A 16,659-nucleotide genomic window follows, 5' to 3' on the forward strand; every position below is an offset into this window, starting at 1 on the left:
TCAATTAATAACTTTTAGTTTTAGAGTTTTTCAAAGGTAACAAAAGTAGCTTTTGAAATTGTGCTTGTCAAATGCTACCATATTTACGTTCAGGGAACGTTTGGATTAAAGGTAACGTATTAAGGGTGATAAAAGTCAAAGTAAGAAAAATAAGGTAACTACAGGTGATGATAGGGAAGGAAGTGATAACAAAGAGAATAAACTAGTGTTGGTCAGAAGAGAAACAGGAAGGGAAAAGTGGCTATGAGTTACCATTGTAGACGGGGAAAATGGGTGAAGAATCTCGAACCCGCGTTGGAGTTGTGGAGGTAAAGATATTATGGTAACAATCTGAAGTTCTGAAGTTATACTTAAACATTACTTTTACTTTAATGAAAGGGAAGAATTCCAAAAACGGAACAACGTTTAAGCAGCTTCCTCAGATAAACAACATATATATGCTGATAGTTTTTTTTTTTTTTAAACAAGTTTAGCAGCTGAGACTAGAATTTGGCCGTCATCTCTTGCGGCCTGAAACTGTCTTCTTGACAGCTCCCACAGAAACTAAGAATTGATCAAGGGAGGATAAGGTTTTCATATCATCCGGTGGAAAATAAGTAGCAGCCTTTCCCATGAATGAAGCCAACATGAGTGATAGTGATGGCTTAGTAATATATTTCTCTTCCAAGAGGTCATCCAGGAAACCAAATGCAGCTAGAAATTCTGATCTGCTTGCCTTTATTGGAGCTTCAAAATGAGCAGGAATTATTCTTTGGAATCTCCAGTCTCGTACTATCCCATCAATCCAGTCCTTCACCTGAATACCAAGTAAAAAATGAACCAGGGTCTGGATAGTGAAATTATGAGTTTTACACACAGAACCATTACTTAGAGCTTGTAAACAAAGAAAACTATTCCCTTTGAGATGAAAACCATTTCAAAGAAAAGTAGTTTTCCATTGTAAGTCATTTCACCATAGGAATGCCACATTTTCTTCTACTTTTCATTTCCATTTTTTCTTTCTCTCTAATTTTCTTGTAAGGAACCACACAAAAGAAAACAAATTTAGTATTGTATTTTCCACTGAAAAATCAAAATCCTCTAGTAATGTTTTGTTGTCCAATCAAACCGAGCCTTGTATTGGTTTAGGTTATTCAACTCCCGTAGCTACATTAACTTGCATCAGTTTAACCTATCTTGTCGCTAGGTAATAAACTAAAAATCTCAGTGAAATGTAGTCATAGTGCAGTATCTGCAGTGTTTATATGTACTCTCAGGTGGTTATGTCTCAATTGCGAAAAGGCTGTTCGTATTATATCATTGGTTTCAATAGACAGAATCACTACGTACTTTTTAGTTCAAAGGTATTACAGAAAAGTTATCATAATCCAGAACTAAAAATCTTCTCCGCGTCTCTCTCAATTCAAACAGAACCTATGGGCCTAGGAATGTTCAATAGTCACCCATGATTGACCAACTACCCTCTTACTGGGATGCAAAATGCTAAAACTATAATAGAAATCAATCCAAACATGTCTAAATTTCATACTTCCTAATCTTTAAATTTCATACTTCCTACTCAATGGGTTTGTAATAAAAACATGTCTAACCCTTCAGATCACGTGTTGATATAACAACAAAGAAATCTAATTATGTAGCTGGATTCTGCATGTGTTTTGAGACACCATTTGAAAAAGTCTAAAATACCTAAAGAAAAGTAAGTACGTAACACATTTCAGGCACCTTAAATGACAAGGTGCTGAAAATGTAAGTATTTAGACTTGTTTGGCAAGCACCTTAAAACAGGGGCCATCCCAAAATAAAGACCTGCAACTTTACCAACTTTGGTCTAGTTCAGAAAGTTAAAACAGTTTTAGGTACTTAAACATCTAATTCTACCAAATAACTCAATCATGAAATCAGCTACATGATCAGTTTCAGCATCTAAGCAATTTCAGCGGCTACCTTTTCAGTTTCAGTAACCTTTTTGTTTCTACTCTTGTTTAGGCTAGCATCGCAAGACATTATCATAAACTAGAAAACCGAATCGCTCGTAAACATATATTTACTTATATATATAAAAAAGGTATTTAGGTAGAGACATTGCTTGCGCCACAAAAGAATCTAATACCTCGTTTCAGTCATGAAATAACAGATCACCTAGAGGAGGCACATGATAAGAATAATCTATCCTAAGAAGCCAATCATGACAATATTACTCGATATTATGTAGTTGGCTTAATACCTCTTCGCTTCCTTTCCATGAAGTAGAATATGGTTGTCCAATTGTTGTCCCTTTACCGCTTTTGGGTCAATTGGAAACAACCTCTCTCATGGGTAAGGTTGCGTACGTTCGACCCTCCCTTACCCCGCTTCTCGCGGGAGCCTCTTTGAGGCAATGAGGTAATTATAATGATAATGATGAATGATGATTATATAGTTGGCTTCCTTAAATGTATCCTTCCTTTTTTGGACTGGTTAGTTTAAATTTTTTCGTTTTGTGTAGTTGTAGGAGAATCTCATACTACGTATAACCTATTTAATTAGAGCAAGGTACGTTCTATTTCACCTAATTTTCACTTATCAAGCTTATTAAAACGTTTTGGAACTTAATTTAATTATAAATTGAACTTGGGTAACCTTTATGAACCCTTATCTAAACTTATAAGTGAAAATAAAGTGAACAGAATATGACCAAAGTTTTTATAGTTCCAAACATTTATATGTCTTTTAGCCTGATGATAGGGCCAACTTCAATTAAACTCATCCTCACCCTTACTAGATATCATGGTTGGTCTCTGCGTCAACTAGACATCAAGCATGCCTTCCTATAAGGAACTCTGAAATATTAAACTTGTATTGTAGAGAAAACACATCCCATTTATATGTCTCCACCTGCTAAGACTATGTAGATTACCTATCCTAAAATAATACTCCTTCCGTCCCTTTTTATTCTTTAAGTTTGGCATCATGCACGCGATTTAACAAATAATTAATGTTGATAAAGATTCTCTTTTTTGTTTAACTTAAACAATGCAATTACGTTCATTAATAATATTTTCACTTTTATCAAAAAATTGACATTAAAAAAATGAGAAAGATTTAATGTTCTAATGGGAAAGTGTGAGAGATTTAATGGTTAAAATGACCGAATGAATTTGATTGGTTGAAATCATTTGACACGATTTTTGACAAAATATTAGGGACTTTTGTGCTACAATATAAAAGGAAATAATAAGTGTAGAGATTTTTTTATGGACACAAGAAACGGAAAACGTAAAGAATAAATTGGGACAGAGGGAGTAGTAAAAGAAAAGACATAAACAAATTAAGTTAGAAAAGTTGAAATTAAGCAGACCAATTATGTAGGAAAATGTGAGTGAACTTAATATAAAATATTGTTATCATGATTTCTTTTAAAGAGGGATATCCTTGTCAGCGGAAAATTAGCTCAGCGGCCTCAGCCAGAATTTCAAGGACTCAATGCAGGACCAATCCCCGTGTGAGGGGGTTAACGGTTTTCCCCTCCAATGTACCCCTTCACCCACAGGACCTCAACTGTAGCAACCAGTAGGACGCAGCTTATCACAACCAACACCCGCCTTCCCCCCCCCCTCTTCAAACAAAATAAGAGAAAAAGTCACATCAACATAAGGTTGTTGTCCTACCTTTTCAGGAACTTTGCTGAAGACCAATGTTTTCACTATAGGAGACACAATCAGCTTCTGGGATATCTGAGAAAATGTGGCATTTGGTTCTAACAAATTTGAAGGACCAAGAAAAAGAATCTGGAGAACCATTCTTTCCCATCCTGCAGCAGAAATATGCAGCTCTCTATCAACAGATGCAACACAATTACACATGTCTAGTTCATAGATGAGGAGCAAAACAATAGCTAACCTTTCTGGCGGCTCATTGGATTGTCAACAACCGGTTCATTGGAGACTTCTTTTCCTTTGCTAAGAATTTTTACAGCTAAACCGTTCTTTGCAGACGCCAATAACGAGTCTTTACCAATACAGTTTGGGGGCTGCCTCGGAACAAAAATCACAGCATCAGTCACCAAAAGGGATCTTGAACGCTTGTGATAGAAGGCCACCTCCACATATGGTCCAATACCTTAAGGTATGGAGCAGAAAAATAGAACTCTGATTTCAAAAACTGCTGGTGACTATAGTATCTAATTTTGAATATTGTCAACAGAATTTATATTACCAACTTCTGGTAAACTCAGAACTTTCTGTTCGATTTCATCAGACCATGGAGTTGATGAATCCTCATCCTGCAAGGTTTTTGCACGAAAGATACCAAAAAATTCAAGTGGTAGATTTAAGGGCCAACTCCATTGCCTTGGGGCCACCCATATTTGAGCGTGGGGAAACTTTCTAGAAAATGGTCCCATGAATATTTTATGTTCATAAGCAAATGTAGGCAAAACAATGAATTCAACTGGAGCTCCAAGTTCCTTCACAAGCTGTCACAGAAGAACAATATATTCATAATCAACTCACATGTTCATTCATACAAGTAAGCAGATGAAGAAACTATAAGATGATGTGTAACCTTTTGCCATATCTTCAAGGGTTACTGGGAAAATATAATTGCACAGAGAGGCTGAGCATGCAATGTATACAAAGCTAACAAATACAAAAAACTCTAATCTCCAGTAATTTTAGCAACTATAAATACAACAATGTTTTTGACAGATAAATCATATTTCGCCAAACTTTTCTTAACCAGAACAGTCAGTTTTAATATCAAACAAATAAATCAGCAATTTAATAGTCACTACAAATAAAAGGCAGTTAGACGGCAGGACGGATTAACATTAGCAAAAATGTAGTCTTCAAAGCCAAAGAAGTGTGTGCATGATATCATAATAATCAACATAATAAGTTTAGAGTGTGACTCTGTTCACTTCACTTCACTTGATCTGATTTCTATAGTTTTTTCAGTGGTCTGGTGTGATTCTTCTTGGTTCTAGTCTGGTCTATATGTTATCTTAGAGTGTTTTTTTGTTTTTTCTGGTTCGGTTTCGTTTGGTCTAATTTGTTTTCTGATATGGTCTGATTTACTGGTGTGGTCTAATAAGCAATAAGAATAAGGTGAAGAGCATAGAGCATGAACCTGGATGCACTCTTTAGTTGGAGCAATTGGTGCATGGACCCATAATCCACCTGACCTGAGCTTGATGACAGTCATGCGAATATTTGTCGAGACACTGCTAAAGCCCAAAGCTTGTTCTTGTTCAAATGACCATATGCTGCCTTTTACAATCTAAAGAATAAGTAAAACAAGCGATCCAAGTTAGCATGAGATGATGATGTATTGGTTACAATATAGTTTTACGGTTTTCTCATGAAATGCCCAGGTTTAACAAAATGCACGAAATACCCTCAAATTTTCAGAAATGCACAAAATACCCGTAAGATTTGCCACAATGCACCAAATACCATTATTGACTAACGACGTTAGTCATTAACCTCTAACTACCCTAATTAACCTCTAATTAATCCTAAATAATTTTACAATTAATTTTTTTTTTTTTTAAATTCTTTTCCTTTTCTTTCCTCTTCACGACAGATGGAATATCGAATTGTGGGATCTAACCATTCCTTGAGGAAAAAAAAAACTAATTGATTTGTTCTTCACCCAGACCAATCAAAAGACTGTTGATCGAAACTCAATTTGAAAATACAAATTGGTAGAAGGCACACCCGGTTGCATGTGCATGTAGCTCTACAGGCAACCGGGTTATTTTGTATTTTTAATCCTTCAAAGAACACATTTTTAGCGTTTACAAGCACATATACAGATTCGAAGCACTTTACAGATAAAATACCCAGCCGCTATAAAAGACCTATTGTTAAGTACAAAACAATCACTAAACTAAAAACTACTTTTTTTAGAAAAAATGTATGTGTTTTTAAACTGTAAAAATGTGCTTTTAAATTGTAAACTTGTGCTTTTAAACCGCAAAAATGTGCTTTTATATTGGAAAAATGTGCTTTTAAACCATAAAAATATGATTTAACCTCGGTTGTATGTAGAGCTACATACAACCGGGTGCACCTTCTAATTTGTGCGAAAATACTGACTTTGAATTGTGGGAATTGAAAGCAAATTATAGGTAGCCACCTTTTATTCTCCGTTGCTGGAATAAATAAAGCTCTGAGGTGGGTGGGTTGTTCTTTACAATGATGGAACATCGAACAACAAACGGTTACAACAACCCCAATACAAGCATCATGAAGCGAATACACACCTTCTGTGGCGGCCAGACAAGGAGACGAAAGATGAGCTATATACTCCGTATATAGGATATAGGAGAGCCGAAAAAAGGACGGAGGCATCGCAATTGCTTCTCTACCCACAAATTCACTAACGATGAAATCTTTTCCAAAGGAAAATCCGAGCATTCACTTCTGCTGCCCTTGCATCATTCCCAACGAGCCATATATCACACTTCTTAATTTGGGTTATCTTCTTTTGAAACCCAGAAATTTAATTCTAAGAAAATGTTGGGAATTCACCCTTTTTCCAATATTGTTGCTCTTGGCTTATGATAATTTTGAGTCGCGGACAGAGGATAAGGTCATTTCAGTTGTAGGGGATGACTGAATTGGATGTATTTGGTGAACCAAAAAACCCCATCTCACATTGTAAAATTGGAGTAATGAAGCCACAAATTTAGAGATAAGCCCAGAAATTAAGAGACTTGTTGAGTTGAGGGGGGAGCTGGCGGTTGTTACGGTCTACGGTGGTCGGCCGATAATGGCCGGCGAGGGTGAAAAATGGGTTGTTGGTGAACTGGTGCCTTACATGGTGTAGAGGGTGACTGTCATGGAAAGGATAGAAAGAAAAGATAAAAATGAAAGTGGAAAAAATGAAAGGAAAAAAAAACAATAACTAGAGTTAATGACTAGCGGAGGAGTTAGCAGTTGTTAGTCAATAAGGGTAAATAATGGTATTTGGTGCATTTTTGCAAAGCTCGGGGGCATTTTATGAAAAACCGCAAAAATTAACGTGGCTAGTGGGTTAGCTTCTACAGCATCAGAAAGTACTTAACAAATGAAAACATATACTACAGATTTACTCCTTCCCCGAATTCCAGCCACAAGCTATTCCAAGAACATGTTGAACTATATGTTCAATTTCCTGATTGTGAATGTATTCAGAGATTGCATATTGTACTCTAGAAACTTGTGAGGTAACATAGACAGAATTGTATACCATTACTCATAACCCCTTTTGACAGCATTCGTTTCACTTTCACATCTATTATTTAATGTTAGTTTTTCAATGTTAAATGCATATAAACTAATAGATCAGTTCGTTATGATGTTTTCTATTGTGATTGGCTATAAGGATATATCCTCTCGAGTTCAACATTTCAGTTCTTGGCTTCATTGAGGACCGTGCCAATGGTAACGATCGAATTTGAGTTGGCAACCAGAGCTCTACAAGAAAATTAAAGCAGTTCACTTTTGGGCTTCCTAACAGTTAAGATTGATCAACAACAGCTTGCTTTTATCAAGGACTATTAAATCTTATATTGTTCTTGTTATAAGATAAATAATTTTAGGTATCACCAATTTTTAGAAGGCTAAATGACTTTTATCTTGCACCAGAGCCATAACAAGCAACCTAGTTACCACCATGAAACCTGAAGCCGAGAAAATGAACTCAAGTTCTTGACAATCAAAAAATTCAATATAGAACATTCCCAAGAAGAGATAATGAAGAGAAAGAAGACGATATGAATCACAAGATACAGAGTACATCTCAATCAAATAGTCGGAATGAGAAGATGATTCTTCCAGTTTGTTTTATAGGAGTCTTGTGTTTTCTTATTATATCAGTACTCGGCGACCAGTCAACGTATGGCAAAGCACATGGAGAAGACATATGTAACTAGATGGATAACCGTACTACAAATACGTCACTATAGAAGGGATAACCGTACTACAAATACGTCACTATAGAGCTTGACTAACAATCAGATTTCAGATTTATAAGCATTACTTTGCTAAAAATGGGTAGTAAAATACCAAACATAACAAACTTAAGAGAGAACACCAAGTGATATAAAGTATCATAGGTGAAGTAGATTCAGAAAACCAATGTTTAATAATGAAGTAAAAAATGAGTTAACTTACTATAACCCCCAGACGTAACATTCTTCCTCATTTTTGAGTTCCTTGATGTTTAATGTAAGTACTAGCACCCCTAATTTTAATTTTTAAATCATTGACCATGTGCTTCAACCTTCCCAACAATTGGTCATGCTTGCTTGATCGGTGACAATTATTATTAGTCTTGGTTAACAACAACAACAACAACAACAACAACAAAGCCTTAGTCCCAAAATGATTTGGGGTCGGCTAACATGAATCGTCGTAGAATATCGTCATTGTCACCCATCAAACAAAAAAGGAACAAGAAGTAATAAGAAAAACAAGGAAGAGAAAGTGGAATTAATGAAAGTAACAAAGGGAAAATTGTATATATATTATAGAAGAAATATTGTAAGAGATAATAAAAAATACGGATTTTTCATGAAATACCCACGAGTTTTTAAGAAATTCACCAAATGCCCCTCGACTTTCCAAAATACATAAAATACCCCTATTTCAATACTTAATGTACCAGGTACCCCTAGTGACGTCATCAACCCTTAATCAACTCAATTAAGGCTTAATTAACCTACTAACCCCTAATTAACCAACATTTTTCTTATTTTCTTTCTCTCCCACCCACCACCACCTCCTCTGCAAGCAACACCTTATAAACTCCCTTGAAGCTGAGGGCGGCGGCTCCGGTGGAGCACTCATACAAATTGCACACATCAAGCTAGCTAGCCTAATCTCCTTGTCGCCCAATACTGAACAAAAACCTCCCTAAATAAAACTCCAACACACTAACCCCAAAACTCCAAATATCCCCTACATATCCATCATACATCCCTTGATTCAAATCCGTATTAATCGTCCTTGGGCTAATGTATGAAATTGCCCCCACACTCGAATTGCATGGATCTATGGTTTGTGCAAGAATCCGACTACCCCAAAATCAACAATTTTAACTTGTCGGTTAATGGTTTTATTAATCGTGATATGGGGTGTAAATATATGAACAAATTCAACAAATTCAAAGATAAAATTAAATTGAAGTTTCAAATAATCGAAAAATCCTCAATTCAATTAACAAAATGCCTGCCAACAAGAATTACCTCAAATATTCCCTAAAAAAAATTACCACAAAGAAAAGGCCCTCCGTCGCAAGTCGGACTCTCAAAATAAAGAAAGTGCAGACCGGCATATTGGTGGAGGTGGTCAATCGGAGATCTGGGAAGAGGGCGGAGAAAGGAGGGAAGAAATATGTTAAGTTGTGGCGATTTGCAGTGGAGTCGGGCGGAAGGAGAGCTAAGGGTGTTGGAAGAGAGGAGAGAGAAAAATGGTGGCTATGGTGGTGAGCTAGGCTGGCATGGAGGAAAGGCCAGGAAAGGAGGAAGGGGGTGGGAGAAAAGAATAAAAAGAAAAATGTTGGTTAATTAGGGGTTAATGGGTTAATTAGGCCTTAATTGAGTTGATTAAGGGTTGATGATGTCACTATAGGGTACTTGGTACATTTAGTATTGAAATAGGGGTATTTTATGTATTATGGAAAGTCGATGGGCATTTGGTGAATTTCTTCAAAATTTGGGGGTATTTCATGAAAAATCCGTAAAAAATAAGTAAAGTTTAAAATAAATGAATAAGTAAAATAAGTATATTTCAAAATAGCATGTAAATTAAAAAAATTAAAAAGAATTCTAAAAATAAATAAAAATAAAAATAAGAATAAAAATAAAATAAAAAAATAGAAAGAAACAAAAACATGAAAGTTGTATAAATCAACTGAAGTCATCAATGTATATTCTCTCCCTCCACACTGTCCTATCCAACGCCATATTTTCCTCAATCCCAAGAAAGCTGATATCGTGCTCAATCACCTTCCTCCAAGTTTTCTTAGGTCTTCCCATACCCCTTGCAGTTCTATCACTTTGCCACCCTTCTATCCTCCTAACCGGAGCATCACTTGATCTTCTGCTTACATGTCCAAACCATCTTAAACGATTTTCCATCATCTTAAACTCAATCGGTGCAACCCCTACTTTCTTCCTAATAATCTCATTCCTCAAACGATCCTTTCTTGTATGTCCACACATCCAACGTAACATGCGCATCTCCGCCTTGTGCACGTGACAATGTTTCACTGCCCGGCATTCTGTGCCGTATAACAAAGCCGGTCGAATTGCCGTGCGGTAAAATTTTCCCTTCAATCTTTGGGGCATGCCTGAATCACATAGGAACCCCGTGGCACCTTTCCACTTCAACCAACCTGCTTTAATTCTATGGGCCACATCGCCATCCAATTCTCCATCCTTTTGGATAATAGATCCTAAATAACGGAACGTTTCAGAGTCTTGGACAATTTTCCCATCTAAAGTAATCTCCCCTGTCCCTCTACCTTGGACTCCACTAAACTTACACTCCATATATTCCGTCTTGTTTCTACTCAGCCTAAAACCCCGAGATTCCAAAGTTTGTCTCCATAACTCCAACTTACTTTCCACTCCTTCTTTTGTTTCATCAATCAACACAATATCATCTGCAAACATCGTGCACCAGGGAATACCATCTTGGATTGACCTCGTCAATTCGTCCATGACTATAGCAAAAAGAAACGGGCTAAGTGCGGAACCTTGATGTACTCCAATCGTAATGGGGAATTCTTCGGTCTTACCAACACTAGTTCTCACACTCGTGCTAACTCCCTCATACATGTCCTTGATGATATCAATATACTTCCTCGGAATTCCTTTCTTACTTAATGCCCACCAAAGGATTTCCCTTGGTACCTTATCATACGCCTTCTCCAAATCTATGAAAACCAGATGTAAGTCCTTCTTCTTATCTCGATAATTCTCCATTAGTTGCCTTATAAGATGAATGGCCTCCATAGTCGATCTCCCAGGCATAAATCCAAATTGGTTCTCCGAAATTATTAGTCTTGGTTGTTAAGGAATAAACTATGGTAACAACAATCTAGTAAGAAACTCACCATTGGCAAGGTCCTGAAAGGTGTAAATTATACACGGCCTTAACCTTGACCAGTGAAAACAGGTTAATGAGAATAATGACAGCTTTTGTAAAAACAAAAAATTTCTGCAAGAAAAGTTATGGTATATACTCTCGTTAAGAAAGGGAAATTTTTCTACTTTAGCTGCTACAGATTAAGTGTTACTGCAAGAACATAAGGACTTAGAATACTGATATTTCCACATTGAATGTTTGGCAAGAAGCAACAAGGAACGTAGCTAATTATACCGGCTTGCATATAGGAGTTGGCGAATATGGTAAAACCTAGAAAAGGATTGTGGAGATGCAAGGCCCTACTCCCCACTTTACACAATTCAGGGAAAAACTTTTAAGGACATGGTCTTCTTACATTCAGATCAAAATCTTGATAATATCTTAGATACTTTCTTCTAATACAATAAAACACACTTCCATCATTTAAACATATTAGCGTAACACTAAGTAAAATCTAGACAAGTTAAGTACATGTGTGTAAGTCACTAAACTTGAATGATCAATGAACCTAAGATGGATTCAACTAACTTAGGCTATCTTCTCTAGTCTGGTCTTAATTTTCTAATTGTAGTCTGGTCTTTTCTAATCTGATTCTTTTTGGCCTGGTCTTAATTTTTCTGGCTGAATTTTTCTGGCTGAATTTTTCTTTTCTGTTTTGAAATAACAAGAAAAAGTAATAAGAATAACGTGAAGTGAGCATAGCCTAAGTCAATAAGTCAATTACGTAGTATAATGCTTCGTATATTTTAATTCATCCCTCAAATATTATGTCTAGCATTGATCATCAAACCGTCAAACTAGGTCAGACAATGCAAATTACATTATGTACTTAATAGTCTCCAAAAGCTAGTAGTCTCAAAATCATAGTAGCATAACATAACATTGTTGATGTACTAGACTACTACTAATATCAAAAGGCTAATAGACAGTAGTATTATTTGAGAAAAATATAGACTTAACTCTAATTGTTCTGGTTCGTCAAAGAGAAAGCTCGGAAAACTCTAGAAATCCTCCCTCTTCCATGTTATCAAACTGATCACCACCTACATCCCAAATTTTTGTTTTCTCATCTTTGTATTCATTTGTTTTTCTTGATAGAAGGCGGAGGTTGTTGTGAACACGAACCAAATCTTCAGCTTGTTGTGGAGTCAACCTATTTCTCCTTAGTGAATGGATAAAATTATATATACTCCAATTACGTTCACAACATGACGAAGAAGTAGGTTGTCCAAGAACTCTTAAAGCCAATGATTGTAGCATCGGAGTGGCTGCACCAAAGCTAGACCACCACATTATAGGATCCATGTTGCTTCAGCAATACAAGTTTTCTCCACTTGTGTATATTCCGGACTTGTAAGCAAACATCCCGTATTCTTCCATAGCACGTTGAAAATCTTGATCAAGAAAAAACTTTCTGAAACACTTGATTCTTCCTTCAGATATTTATGTATCTCTATGAGGAAACACTCTGGAGGATCCTCATGAAACCATGCATCACTATAAAACCTAGGGTTTAATGAGTGAGCTAAACAATGAAGAGGGGTGTTGCTTTTCATCCAACGTGCTACAAGAATATTATAAACTACTTCATAGAGCTAGATGACTCGTCATGTTGCAAGCCTTCACGAGAAGCTAGATTGATAACTATTGCATCTAATGTAATTATTGCATTGTCAGATTGATATTAGTAGTTGTCTAGTAGATCAACAATGTTATGTTATGCTACTGTGATTTTGAAACTACTAGCTTCTGGAGACTACTTCCTCCGTTCCGCAATAGATGCATCATTTTTCTTTTGGACACTATTCATTAACTAATTTTGACAATTATTCATTCACATTATGTAAAAATAAACATAGTCAAGTGAGATCTTGTTAAATTCGTATCAATGTCAGGATTCTTAATAGCAATTTTTTATAAATTTTACTTACACGCAATTAGAGATATTAATGTTCAAAGAATCATGTTGGGATATGTGAAAAAAGAAATGATGCATCTATTGCGAAATGGAGGAAGTATTAAGTATATAATGTAATTTGTATTTTTTGACCATAATTTCTAATTAAATTCCTTTTTTTATGCATTTTTTATTAAAAAGTATTTAAATTCCCGTGTCCCCATCTTTTACAATCTTAAAAATTGTAGTTTCCCCATTTCTCCGAAGTTAAATACACCTGAAGATAATCCAAAGACTCCTCCGCATAGATGGAGGAATTTTAAACATAATCTAGTGTGTGGCCCAGGCGATGCCCCGGTTGCTACATTGACTAATTAAAATTTTATATTTTTCTTAAGCTCAATATTTGACCAAAATACTTGTATTCTATAGAATTAAAAATATATGTTAAGCTCGTAATCTATCATGGCAAGTAATTTTTCAATCATATCATCTTACAATTTGTATAATTTGTTTACTCGTAGAACTAAGTGTGTCAAATTAATAAACACCAAATTAGATGTATATGCAGGTATGTATCAAAATATGGTTTATGCACCCGGGTGCACAATACTCACTGTGCACTCTATTTTTAAATGAACATATAGTTCAAATACAAAGAACATATTGTTCATAGCCAAAGAACACATAGCCAATGAACATATAGTTCAAATACATAGAACATGTAGTTTAAATATTTCACTATTACATGTACATTGAAATCATTCTCAATGTTCTTTAGATTTTGAATAAATGTTCAAAAGGGTGCACAATGAGTATTGTGCACCCGGGTGTATAATCCAAATTGCGGTAATTGAATATGGAGGGTCAATTAAAGATTCAGACGAGATCCTTGGCAACTTTTGATAATTTCAGAAATCCTAGGTACAAACAATGCAAAGACACCATTTTGGGTGATTTACAGCATACAGATTTTGAAACAGCATCATAGCGCCATGGCAAGATATCAAACATCATTTTGCAAACATAATCGTTCACCTTAATTACAGATATAAAAGGCCTCACATATGCTAAAATGATCAACACGTGGATCCTACCCTCGAGAGCATAACGCGCAAAACTCATAATCAAACACAACACTCAAAAGTTCATATAGATAACTGGGGCAAATTAGGGAAGAAAAGAGAAAGTTACCTCAGTACGAAGAGTTCGTCTGTTAAGAAAAGGACCCAAAGGAAACGGAAACCCAGTAAAATTCAGATAAAACCTTCCGTTGTTACTACCGTTTTTGTTCGAACTATTATTGCTGCCGCTTGAAATTGAAGCAACCACCAAACTAATAAAATTGTCATTTTTTCTCTTTTTATTATTGGAATTTAGATGCAAACATGGTGGATTTAGAGGAAACCCGCTTACAAAACTAGTGCTTGAATCTCTTACCCAAATTGGGTTTTGCAGAAATGATGATTTTGACACCATTTTTGAGGTTCAAATTGGGTTTCCTCTACAAAGTTTTGTTTTTCAGAGAAAGGGGGGGAGAGAGAATTTGGCACCTGTGAGCAGCTGGGCATTCGGGGTTGGTTTTAGGCCACGTGGAGGGTTAACGTACAGGGACGACAGATGGTTCCTACAATCCTACGTGGAAACTTGGAAGTGGGAAATGCTGTGTAATGTGCAACGCCCAGATGAGGTTGGCTAGGCCGCTCGTCACCGGCGACTCATTTTGTCCATATCTGGAGTAAAATTGCAATTTCACTTTATACGTTGAAAAGTCAAACAAAATACTCAGTATCGGCAATAATGACAGTAATTAATACAATAATGATAGTATTTATGCAAATGATGACAATACTTATATAACACTTTGTATACACTTCGTATACATATTTTTACCCATTCATTTAAGTGGTCCATTTACTTTTTCTATTTCTTTTTATTTCCTTTTTTTGGTGGTTGTGACAGTATTTTAATACAACAATGACAGTATATACAACAATGACAATACTTATATTACCGTTGACAGTATATAACAAGTTAGCAACACTTTAAACATTTATTTAAGGGTGGACCATCTTTTCCTAGTTTTTTTTTGGGTGGGTATGGAAAAAATGGGTCGCTGGTCACTAGCGATCTAGTCTCCCCACGTCCAGATGGTGTAAGCGCATTGCATTGAAATTAAAAATGCATAAATTATGAAAAAAACCACAAAACCTAAAAAAAACACTTAAAAATAGGGAAAAAAAACAATCTCTCCTTCTGTCTCACATTACTCGTTACACTTTTTTTCCATTCATCCCACATTAATTATCATTAACTTCTGTCACGTCTACTGTAATACTTCGTATTTTTAAGTAACTATAAATATATTTAATTATATTTATAAAGCATTCTGTTAATTTTTTTATACATTAATGTTGCATTTAAATAATCTTTTAAATGTATTTTATTAATTAAAAATATTTTATTATTTTTAATTGGAGAGAAAATGAATTTAATTTCTAGTTGGGAATGTATTTGAGTTTTGAAAATTAAAAAAAGAGTTGAATTATTCTAATTCCAGTCCAATTGCTTTAATGAGCCCAAGTGAATAATTCAATGATCCCTTTTTAATTCAAGCCCAAATCTCTATTCAAAGCCCAACTCTACTGCTCCTAATCCTAGCCCACCTAGGATACTAAACTGTAAATGCACTCTCACAATTCATTAAACCCCCACTTCATTAATTTAAGAAAAACACTCAAACTCTCTTTTCTCTCTCCTCCACCCGACTCCCTTCTCTCTTGCGTCAAGCAGTGCCCGCGCCCAGCTCTCCCGCTCTCTCTCGTCGCCCAGCTCTGCTGCCTTGCTCCCTCGTCGCTACCCGCACGCATTTTCCAACGCCCTTGCCTTGCTGCCCCGTCGCGCGCGCCCCTGCCTTGCCTCGCACCAGCCCAGCGCTGCGCGCACGAATCCCGCACACAGTAGCCCCGCACGCGCAGCATTGCTGTTGTCGTGCTTTACTTCCTTGTTCGTTCGTCCTCTGGCGATCACCTTGATCGTTGTCGTGCTTTAGGACGGCCGGTATGATTCTCTTCTTCTTAATCTATTCTATTTAAATTTATGTTTTAAATTACGGATTTTGTGATTAGTATTGGATATTGATTTTAAATTGTATCTGGGATTGGTTATGAACACTAAAGATGAGAATTTTGATGATTAGATTATTGAGGATGATTTTAATTATAGTAGTTGTAATTTTTAGATTTGAAAAATATATGAAAGCTTCAATTTTTGTGAGTTTTAATGGTTTTAATTACAAACTATGACTAGTCTTCTGGCCCGTGCAAGGCACGGATTTTACATACGACATAGGAAAATATAGTAAACCCAAAAGTGTTTAAATTACATACTTATAATAACATTGTTTTGTACTAATTGTTGCTATCCTGCTTTTCGGACAGCATTTCCAACATTAAACCCAAATATTAGAGTCAATAATATATGGAAATATGTGAAATAATACCGTTGTGGTTCTGCCTCATCAGTATAACGATACCTACACAGAAATAACCAACAAATGAGGGACAAACCTTAATCACAAGTACCACCAAAGAAATGTAGTCGGGGGAAGATTACTTACAATAGTAGGTAACCATTGGTTAAATC

At 35.8% G+C, this 16,659-nt stretch overlaps 1 protein-coding gene across 1 annotated transcript; it reads right to left on the reverse strand.

Moving 5' to 3' along the window:
• Positions 1–336: 336 nt before the first annotated feature.
• On the reverse strand, positions 337–14,583 carry LOC110796621 (uncharacterized). Its single transcript, XM_022001695.2, has 6 exons — positions 14,209–14,583; positions 5,107–5,256; positions 4,195–4,453; positions 3,880–4,098; positions 3,648–3,790; positions 337–796 (listed from the first exon to the last, which is right to left on the reverse strand). The coding sequence occupies exons 1-6, from the start codon at positions 14,491–14,493 to the stop codon at positions 497–499; spliced, it is 1,356 nt and encodes a 451-aa protein (XP_021857387.1). The 5' UTR covers positions 14,494–14,583; the 3' UTR covers positions 337–496.
• Positions 14,584–16,659: the final 2,076 nt, after the last annotated feature.

Source organism: Spinacia oleracea, chromosome 2, assembly GCF_020520425.1.
Source record: "Spinacia oleracea cultivar Varoflay chromosome 2, BTI_SOV_V1, whole genome shotgun sequence".
Taxonomy (NCBI): Eukaryota; Viridiplantae; Streptophyta; class Magnoliopsida; order Caryophyllales; family Amaranthaceae; genus Spinacia; species Spinacia oleracea.